At 45.5% G+C, this 10,816-nt stretch overlaps 1 protein-coding gene across 8 annotated transcripts in view; it reads left to right on the top strand.

Moving 5' to 3' along the window:
• Nucleotides 1-43: 43 nt before the first annotated feature.
• LOC140426289 (armadillo-like helical domain containing protein 1) overlaps nt 44-10,816 on the top strand; it is a 146,951-nt gene continuing 136,178 nt past the window's right edge. The window contains exons 1-2 of one of the 8 annotated variants that reach the window (XM_072510861.1): nt 46-105; nt 7,934-8,167. In XM_072510861.1, coding sequence (XP_072366962.1) covers nt 7,962-8,167 — 206 coding nt within the window. In that variant the 5' untranslated portion in view covers nt 46-105; nt 7,934-7,961. Of the gene's footprint in view, nt 106-4,000; nt 4,104-6,341; nt 6,417-6,567; nt 6,587-7,933; nt 8,168-10,816 lie in introns of those variants that run through there. The other 7 variants (XM_072510867.1, XM_072510863.1, XM_072510860.1 and 4 more) reach the window with 7 other exon arrangements.

Below are 10,816 nucleotides of genomic sequence, written 5' to 3'. Positions count from 1 at the left end.
ACCCTCTCCGTGGCTTCGATTGGCCAACTAGGGCGGCAGTCCCCTCTTCAGGCAGCGAATGGCCCGGGAGGACGTCAATCACCAATTCGGTTTCCCCGTTTCACGGTAGGTTGGCGTGTGCGCGATTGTGTTGTCTCTTCACCGTGGACAACATGTTGGGTGGAATGGATTTTCTATTGATTAAAATAAATTCTGAATCGACCAACCGTGGGGAAAGGGAGAAATATTTGCGGCCGAGCAGGAGGATTTTCGGGCCATCGTGCCCCTGCCAGCCGGTAAAAAGCTGTCCAGCTGCACCCCGCCTGCCAGCTCTTGGTCCGTTGCGCTGTACCTCGGCATACTGCGGGCGCATTCCAAGTGTTTATAAAATGCGATGAGGTTGTTTTTTTTGCCTCCACCCGCCTTTAGACAGTGAGTTTGAGAGGCTCAAAGTCCTCTGGTAAATCATCTCCTATTACAAATCCACAAAGTGAACGATGTGAGGGAGGCAGGCAAAGATTATGAGCACCCCTGTTTACATGACCTTCATTTCTGGAGCAGCACATTTGACCAATGGGAATGTATGACCCTCCCATTCGCCAAACTCAGAACTTTTCCCATCCCTCAGCTGCCCCCTCTTACAATAACCTGATGCCCTTTGAGCTTTCCTAGCAGCCATGTTGACGGACATGCAGAGTGTGATGCTGCCTCTGCAGCCCGTCCACTTCCATCGTCCTCTCTATCCACCCTCAAGCTACTTCCCATCACCCTTGACCTACCCGACATCACCCTGCTCCTTCCAGGAACCTTCAGCCATCACTCTTAACTCAGACCCAATGTCCCTTGAGCTTCTGTCTCTCAATCTCAAACCACTTCCCCCCCTCTCTTGTCATCATCCTGAGGCCCCCCTCCTTCATTCCTGACTTGCCCTTGGTATCTCGTAACAATTCCTCAGAGACCTTTGATCTGCCCACCAGCTGGTCGTGCCATGCTTCACACTTGATATCCCTTCTCTGACTTGTTAGATGTGGTACAACTGCCTTCCTTGGACACACAGGACCAGACCTCTATAATGATGAACCCTACCCTATAAGCCAGAGCTTGGTCCTTTTTGGATACCTCCTTTCCCCACGCCACACTTGCCTTGTTGTACTACCGATTGAAGACCCAACCACCACTACTCTCTGTTCCTGCCCCCCAATCCTAGTCCTTGCCGCCACGTGACCATCTAGCTGCTGCTGCTTCCCTCCCTGTACCACTGAGTTAGACAAAGACAAAACCTTAGCTTTGATCCAAAAAAGTAAAAAACCTCACCTTGTATATGTCATCTCTAAGCTGTCAGAAAGCTGGAGACACAACATTTTGGTGCGCTGCTGATTTAATCTTGGCACAGGGTAGGAGACAGAGAGTAGTAGTGGAAGGGAGTTTCTCAAAATGGAGAACTGTGACCAGTGGTGTTCCACAGGGATCCGTGCTGGGACCACTGTTGTTTGTGATATACAAAATGATCTGGCGGAAGGTATAGGTGGTCTGCTTAGCAAGTTTGCAGATGACACTAAGATTGGTGGAGTAGCAGATAGTGAAGGGGACTGTCAGAGAATACAGCAGAATATAGATAGATTGGAGAGTTGGGCAGAGAAATGGCAGATGGAGTTCAATCCGGGCAAATACGAGGTGATGCATTTTGGAAGATCCAATTCAAGAGCGAACAATATGGTAAATGAAAAAGCCCTGGGGAAAATTGATGTACAGAGAGATCTGGGTGTTCAGGTCCATTGTACCCTGAAGGTGGCTGCGCAGGTCGATAGAGTGGTCAAGAAGGCATATGGCATGCTTTCCTTCATCGGAAGGGGTATTGAGTACAAGAGTTCGCAGGTCATGTATAAGACTTTGGTTCGGCCACATTTGGAATACTGCGTACAGTTCTGGTCGCCACATTACCAAAAGGATGTGGATGCTATGGAGAAGGTGCAGAGGAGGTTCGCCAGGATGTTGCCTGGTATGGAGGGCGCTAGCTATGAAGAGAGGTTGAGTCGATTAGGATTATTTTCATTAGAAAGACGGAGGTTGAGGGGGACCTCATTGAGGTCTGCAAAATCATAAGAGGTATAGACAGGGTGGATAGCAAGAAGCTTTTTCAAGAGTGGGGGACTCAATTACTAGGGGTCACGAGTTCAAGGTGAGAGGGGAAAAGTTTAAGGGAGATATGCGTGGAAAGTTCTTTATGCAGAGGGTGGTGGGTGCCTGGAGCGCATTGCCGACGGAGGTGGTAGAGGCGGGCACGATAGCGTCATTTAAGATGTATCTAGACAGATACATGAATGGGCAGGGAGCAGAGGGATACAGATCCTTAGAAAATAGGCGACAGTTTTAGATGGAGGATCTGGATCGGCGCAGGCTTGGAGGGCCGAAGGGCCTGTTCCTGTGCTGTAATTTTTCTTTGTTCTTTGTCCTTTGACAATCTGGAATTCATAATGATAATATTTTCCCTGAAGAAATATAATCTCAGTGGGTAAAATAATCCATCCAAGGCTAACAAGAAAATTTAAAGGTAGTTTTAGATTAAAGTGAGAGGCTCATAAAGTAGGTAAAGAGGATAGTACACCTAAGGTTTAAAATTTTGCTAAGGATGACCAAGAAATGAATAAACAAAGAAAAACTGGGACTTGAGAGTAAACTGGCTAACAACATAAATCAGATTGTAAAAGCTTCTGAAGATATGTAAAAAGGAAGAGTTTAGAGAGAATAAATGTGGAGCCAGTCAATGAATAGGAGTTTGACAGAGCAGGGCCAGGGTGATAGCATCTGCTGTGGGCCAGTTGTGGCGATATGAAAATTGCAGTGGATCAAGGCATACTGGAAGTATGGAGCTGATGTGTCTCATAACACTTAATGCAGTACTGAAGAAGGGCTGCATTGTCTGTGGCACTGTTTTTAAGATGGGAGATTAAACTGATCAGCCATGGTGTCTGCTTCGAATTGTCTTTTTTTTTTAAATGACCACTTCTGTCTCTTCATGTCGAAGTTACAAAAAGGTCATCATTCAAAAGAAAAGCTGGAAAAACAATTACTTTAAAGTAATTAATGGGATCTGAAGTTCTCTCGATGGCACAATAAGATGCTAAGGAATTGCAAGTTATTTGTTTCTTACAATCAAAGAGAGATTGGTGAGGACAGTGATAATACTCATTAAAAAAAGGAATAATGAATTCCTGATACTTGGAGGTGAGGAAACATAGGCAAGGGATTTAAGATGGAAGGATATTCGTGAAAAATGAAGCTGGACTTCTCTCTGCTTTCCAGGATAGATCCCACAGTACTCAGTGACTTTGGCACAGGAGATCAAAGTAGTACAGTACTTGATGTGGTGCAATCAGATGTGATAATGCATGGGCAGCATGGTGGCACAGTGGATAGCACTGGGACTACGGCGCTGAGGACCCGGGTTCGAATCTGGCCCTGGGTCACTGTCCGTGAGGAGTTTGCACATTCTCCCTGTGTCTGCATGGGTTTCACCCCCACAACCCGAAAGATGTGCAGGTTAGGTGGATTGGCCATGCTAAATTGCCCCTTAATTGGAAAAAAATAAATAATTGGGTACTCTAAATTTATAACAAAGAAAATGTGGTAATGCATGATGAAACTAGTTGCGCAATTAGATACACTCACATTTGTACTATAGCCAATTCCATGATTTCATTTGGGCACCGCCTTGCATTATAGTGGAACAATTGACCAACTGTAATACTATTTATGTAGCTTTGCCTATTTGGGTGCACTGCGTAAACAGTCTCGCCATATTTAATATGAATATTACTTATTAGAATAAAAATAACTTACCAAATACAATACAGGGTGGAATTCTCCAAAGCTCCCTCTGCCTTGAGAGACAGAGAGAAAAAGACTGAGAGAGAATATGGCAAAACACCCAGAAATCGAGGTTTTATGCCAGCATTAATTTACCAGCAGGGTCTTCCACTGGTGCCCACACTGGCAGCTCAGAAAATCTGCCGGAGGTCAGCGTGAACCTAATTTGCATCCTGTTAGCAGGATACAGATGAAGACCCAACCCCCCACCCAACACCAGATTCTCCATGATGCTGGCGGGGAAACATGGAACATGGGTAAGGGGTTTAAAATGACAAGATATTCATAAAAAATTAAGCTGGACTTCTCTTTGCTTTCCAGGATAGATCCCACGGTAATCAGTAATTCCGGCACAAAAGACCAAGATAGTATAGTACTTTTGGGGCTGTTTAGCACAGGGCTAAATTGCTGGCTTTGAAAGCAGACCAAGGCAGGCCAGCAGCATGGTTCAATTCCCGTATCAGCCTCCCCGAACAGGCGCTGGAATGTGGCGACTAGGGGCTTTTCACAGTAACTTCATTTGAAGCCTACTTGTGACAATAAGCGATTTTCATTTCACTTCTTAAAAATAAATTGTACCCAATTCATTTTTTTCAATTAAGGGGCAATTTAGTGTGGCCAATCCACCTACCCTGCACATCTTTGGGTTGTGGGGGCGAAACCCACGCAAACACAGTGACAATGTGCAAACTCCACACGGACAGTGACCCAGAGCCGGGATCGAACCTGGGGCCTCGGCGTCGTGAGGCAGCAGCACTAACCACTGCACCACCATGCTGTCCCTAAGGTGGTATAATACTTGATGTGGTGCAACAGGGTGTGGTCTGGAGTTCGAGATGGAGACTGCCTGTGTGGAGTTTGCACATTCTTCCTGGGCCTGCATGGGTTTCCTCCAGGGTTCTCCAGTTTCCTCCCACAGTCCCAAGATGAGCGGGTTAGGTGGATTGGCTATGTTAAATTGCCCCTTAATGTCCAAAGGTTGGGTGAGGTTACAGGGATTAGGGGTGGGCCTAGGCAGAGTGCTCTTTCGGAGGGTCTGTGCAGAACCGATGGGTCAGGTGGCCTTCTGCACAGTAAGGATTTATGTTCCCATCTTTGTTCTCAGAGGTCCACCTTCCATTCTCAGAGTACTCCCGGAGATCTATTTTCACTATCAGGTGGCCCATCTTCTTTCTTTTAAAGTTAGAGTTCCCAATTATTTTTTTCCAAATTAAGGGGCAATTTTAGTGTGGCCAATCCACCTAACCTGCACATCTTTTGGGTTGTGCGGGTGAGACCCACGCAGACAGGGGGAGAATGTGCAAACACCACAGACAGTGACCCGGGGCCGTGATCAAACACGGGTTCTCAGCACTGTAGGCAGCACTGCTAACCACTGCGACACCATGCCATCCTACCCATCTTCTTTCTTCAATGGTGGGTCAGTGATGTTGCCGGACTTTCAATATGGTACCCAGACACGACGACAGGCTACACGGCATCCAGGCCTGTCCCGCTACTGAATACGGCATAAAACACTGGGGTGCATTATTAATTAAGTACTGTCAGTTGTCACAGTGGGAAACGTCCATGTACTCAACTCCGCCACAGCACTGAGTCTCAAAATGGGAGAATGCCACCTACCATGCTTAAAACTGGATGCAGAGGCGAGTAGGGAAGCACAGAAGTTAATTTGCAAACCATTATAATTTGTGCAACCGCCGTTCAATTTTTGATTAGGATGACAACCGTACAACAATTAGATGGGAAAAAATAACAATACTCAGCAAAAATCAATACTTTTGAGATAACCAATGAGTCTAAATCGGTTAGGATTGTATTCGTTGGCGTTTAGAAGAGTGCGGGGGGGGGGGGAGGGGGGGGATCTCATAAAAAATTTAAATTCTAACAGGATTGGACAGGGTAGATTCAGAAAGAATGTTCCCGATGATGGGGGGAGTCCAGAACTAGAAGTCATAGTTTGAGGATAAGGGGTAAACCTTTTAGGACTGAGGTGAGGAGAAATGTCTTCACTGAGAAGACTGATCAGCCATGGTGTCTGCTTCGAATTGTCTTTTTTTTTTTAAATGACCACTTCTGTCTCTTCATGTCGAAGTTACAAAAAGGTCATCATTCAAAAGAAAAGCTGGAAAAACAATTACTTTAAAGTAATTAATGGGATCTGAAGTTCTCTCGATGACACAATAAGATGCTAAGGAATTGCAAGTTATTTGTTTCTTACAATCAAAGAGAGATTGGTGAGGACAGTGATAATACTCATTAAAAAAAGGAATAATGAATTCCTGATACTTGGAGGTGAGGAAACATAGGCAAGGGATTTAAGATGACAAGATATTCATAAAAAATTAAGCTGGACTTCTCTTTGCTTTCTCAACCAATCCGGAAGCGAGCTCCGCGCGCCACGGGTGGGGCGTTTCCTTAGCAACCGCGCCAAACAGGAAGCTGAGGGAAAGCCCGCCCCCTTGTCCCGCTCCGTGGCTTCGATTGGCCAACTAGGGCGGCAGTCCCCTCTTCAGGCAGCGAATGGCCCGGGAGGACGTCAATCACCAACTCGGTTTCCCCGTTTCACGGTAGGTTGGCGTGTGCGCGATTGTGTTGTCTCTTCACCGTGGACAACATGTTGGGTGGAATGGATTTTCTGTTGATTAAAATAAATTCTGAATCGACCAACCGTGGGGAAAGGGAGAAATATTTGCGGCCGAGCAGGAGGATTTTCGGGCCATCGTGCCCCTGCCAGCCGGTAAAGAGCTGTCCAGCTGCACCCCGCCTGCCAGCTCTTGGTCCGTTGCGCTGTACCTCGGCATACTGCGGGCGCATTCCAAGTGTTTATAAAATGCGATGAGGTTTTTTGTTTTTGCCTCCACCCGCCTTTAGACAGTGAGTTTGAGAGGCTCAAAGTCCTCTGGTAAATCATCTCCTATTACAAATCCACAAAGTGAACGATGTGAGGGAGGCAGGCAAAGATTATGAGCACCCCTGTTTACATGACCTTCATTTCTGGAGCAGCACATTTGACCAATGGGAATGTATGACCCTCCCATTCGCCAAACTCAGAACTTTTCCCATCCCTCAGCTGCCCCCTCTTACAATAACCTGATGCCCTTTGAGCTTTCCTAGCAGCCATGTTGACGGACATGCAGAGTGTGATGCTGCCTCTGCAGCCCGTCCACTTCCATCGTCCTCTCTATCCACCCTCAAGCTACTTCCCATCACCCTTGACCTACCCGACATCACCCTGCTCCTTCCAGGAACCTTCAGCCATCACTCTTGACTCAGACCCAATGTCCCTTGAGCTTCTGTCTCTCAATCTTAAACCACTTCCCCCCCTCTCTTGTCATCATCCTGAGCCCCCCCCTCCTTCATTCCTGACTTGCCCTTGGTATCTCTTAACAATTCCTCAGAGACCTTTGATCTGCCCACCAGCTGGTCGTGCCATGCTTCACACTTGATATCCTTTCTCTGACTTGTTAGATGTGGTACAACTGCCTTCCTTGGACACACAGGACCAGACCTCTATAATGATGAACCCTACCCTATAAGCCAGAGCTTGATCCTTTTTGGATACCTCCTTTCCCCACGCCACACTTGCCTTGTTGTACTACCGATTGAAGACCCAACCACCACTACTCTCTGTTCCTGCCCCCCAATCCTCGTCCTTGCCGCCACGTGACCATCTAGCTGCTGCTGCTCCCCTCCCTGTACCACTGAGTTAGACAAAGACAAAACCTTAGCTTTGATCCAAAAAAGTAAAAAACCTCACCTTGTATATGTCATCTCTAAGCTGTCAGAAAGCTGGAGACACAACATTTTGGTGCGCTGCTGATTTAATCTTGGCACGGGGCAATTTGTTGAAGTTCCCATTTGATGAGTATCCATGGTTTGCATTTACTTGGTAAATAGGTTCCTGATAGCCGCTCCACCGCTAACACATTGCTGACTGAATTTCTCAATTTCACTTCCTGTCTAGAAACTGAAATTTCTGCAGCTGTCTAATGATGTTCTCTCACCCAGCTCATTTCCTGTACCTGTAGGCTCCATTAAATTCCACCCCATGTGAGGAGTGACATATTAACCTTTTTTTCCTCAGCTGACAAGAGATTAATAAAATTCAGAAAATGGCTTCATCAAAGGAAGAAATGGAAATGTCTAAACTTATGAGTTTTCTACAGGAATGGGACAATGGCGACAAAGCTGTCCGACATCGTATTTTGAGTGACTTCATAAACACAAATAAAGGTAAAACTGGTCCAGAACTGGAATTACAGTTTGCTCAAGGGGCCAGTTTGTTTCTCACAAGATTGACAGCATGGCTCAGATTAACGTATCCTTTCCATTAGACTGAATTTTAACAATTGCCTTCTGTTAAATTTTTATGGAATATTTTTAAATAACTCAATGAACATTTGTGTGGCAGGAGGAGGAAACAATGGGCACTTTTGTGTCTTACGAATCATATTTTGATTTAACCACAGTAGACAGAAATATGACATAGCAGACACGGCCTACAAGGATACTGGAAACAGATCACATAGTAACTTACAATATTGAAACAATAGTAAAACAATATTGAATATGCACTTGAACAGGGAAAAAAAGCTATGGGGGAAGAGCAGAATTTTGGGAGCCGGTGCAGGCATGATGAACAGAATGGGCTCCATCTATGTTGTATGAGTCTATGATAATCAGAGAGAAATAGATGCTGAACCAAATAGGGGGGAATAACCAAAATCTGAGGGAAAGAATTGGGTTTTAAGGAGATTATTAAAGGTATGGAGGGAGATGGAGAGGCAGGGTTTAGGCAGGAATTCCTGCATATAAAAAATCTGGACAATTGACTGAATGACTGCCAATAGTAGGGTGGAGGGAGGGGGATACATAAGAGGTCTAAGTTGGAGGAACTCAGACTTCTTGGAGGCTAGTTGGGCTACAGACGCTCACAGAGATAGAGTGGGGTGAAACACAAAGGAATTTGATCATCGGGATGAACATTTTCAAGTTGAGGCTTTCGAAGACCAGGAGCCAATGTATACAAACTAGCACATTATACATGGTATCATAGCAACCGTGGGAGACATTCATTCAAACCAGGGAATGAACTTAGCTCTAGTAATAATAATAATCACTTATTGTCACAAGTAGGCTTCAATGAAGTTACTGTGAAAAGCCCCTAGTCGCCACATTCCGGCGCCTGTTCGGGGAGGCCGGTACGGGAATTGAACCCACGCTGCTGGCATTGTTCTGCGTTACAAGCCAGCTGTTTAGCCCACTGTGCTAAACCAGCCCCTAATTGTGCAATGAGATGATGTTCATCAGGAACCTTGCAGTAAAGGAGTCTTTGGGAATATTGAGTTTGACGCCTGAAATTAGGGTCTTTAACCTGAAGAAAGCAAACAATGTAAGTATGAGGGCCAAGTTGACACAAGTAAATTGGGAAAATGGGTTAAAAATATGACAGTAGATAGTCATGGACAAATATTATTTAAAATTCTTTGAGGAAGTGACAAAGTTGATTGATGAGGGAAGGGCTGTAGATATCATATACATGGACTTCAGTAAGGCATTTGATAAGGTTCCCCATGGTAGGCTGATGGAGAAAGTGAAGTCTCATGGGGTCCAGGGAGTACTAGCTAGATGGATAAAGAACTGGCTGGGCAACAGGAGACAGAGAGTAGTAGTGGAAGGGAGTTTCTCAAAATGGAGAACTGTGACCAGTGGTGTTCCACAGGGATCCGTGCTGGGACCACTGTTGTTTGTGATATACATAAATGATCTGGCGGAAGGTATAGGTGGTCTGCTTAGCAAGTTTGCAGATGACACTAAGATTGGTGGAGTAGCAGATAGTGAAGGGGACTGTCAGAGAATACAGCAGAATATAGATAGATTGGAGAGTTGGGCAGAGAAATGGCAGATGGAGTTCAATCCGGGCAAATACGAGGTGATGCATTTTGGAAGATCCAATTCAAGAGCGAACAATATGGTAAATGAAAAAGCCCTGGGGAAAATTGATGTACAGAGAGATCTGGGTGTTCAGGTCCATTGTACCCTGAAGGTGGCTGCGCAGGTCGATAGAGTGGTCAAGAAGGCATATGGCATGCTTTCCTTCATCGGAAGGGGTATTGAGTACAAGAGTTCGCAGGTCATGTATAAGACTTTGGTTCGGCCACATTTGGAATACTGCGTACAGTTCTGGTCGCCACATTACCAAAAGGATGTGGATGCTATGGAGAAGGTGCAGAGGAGGTTCGCCAGGATGTTGCCTGGTATGGAGGGCGCTAGCTATGAAGAGAGGTTGAGTCGATTAGGATTATTTTAATTAGAAAGACGGAGGTTGAGGGGGACCTCATTGAGGTCTGCAAAATCATAAGAGGTATAGACAGGGTGGATAGCAAGAAGCTTTTTCCAAGAGTGGGGGACTCAATTACTAGGGGTCACGAGTTCAAGGTGAGAGGGGAAAAGTTTAAGGGAGATATGCGTGGAAAGTTCTTTATGCAGAGGGTGGTGGGTGCCTGGAGCGCATTGCCGACGGAGGTGGTAGAGGCGGGCACGATAGCGTCATTTAAGATGTATCTAGACAGATACATGAATGGGCAGGGAGCAGAGGGATACAGATCCTTAGAAAATAGGCGACAGTTTTAGATAGAGGATCTGGATCGGCGCAGGCTTGGAGGGCCGAAGGGCCTGTTCCTGTGCTGTAATTTTTCTTTGTTCTTTGTCCTTTGACAATCCGGAATTCATAATGATAATATTCTCCCTGAAGAAATATAATCTCAGTGGGTAAAATAATCCATCCAAGGCTAACAAGAAAATTTAATGGTAGTTTTAGATTAAAGTGAAAGGCTCATAAAGTAGGTAAAGAGGATAGTACGCCTAAGGTTTAAAATTTTGCTAAGGATGACCAAGAAATGAATAAACAAAGAAAAACTGGGACTTGAGAGTAAACTGGCTAACAACATAAACCAGATTGTAAAAG

The sequence above is a fragment of the Scyliorhinus torazame genome, chromosome 7 (genome assembly GCF_047496885.1).
Source record: "Scyliorhinus torazame isolate Kashiwa2021f chromosome 7, sScyTor2.1, whole genome shotgun sequence".
Taxonomy (NCBI): domain Eukaryota; kingdom Metazoa; phylum Chordata; class Chondrichthyes; order Carcharhiniformes; family Scyliorhinidae; genus Scyliorhinus; species Scyliorhinus torazame.
This window is presented reverse-complemented; position numbering and strand designations above follow the sequence as displayed.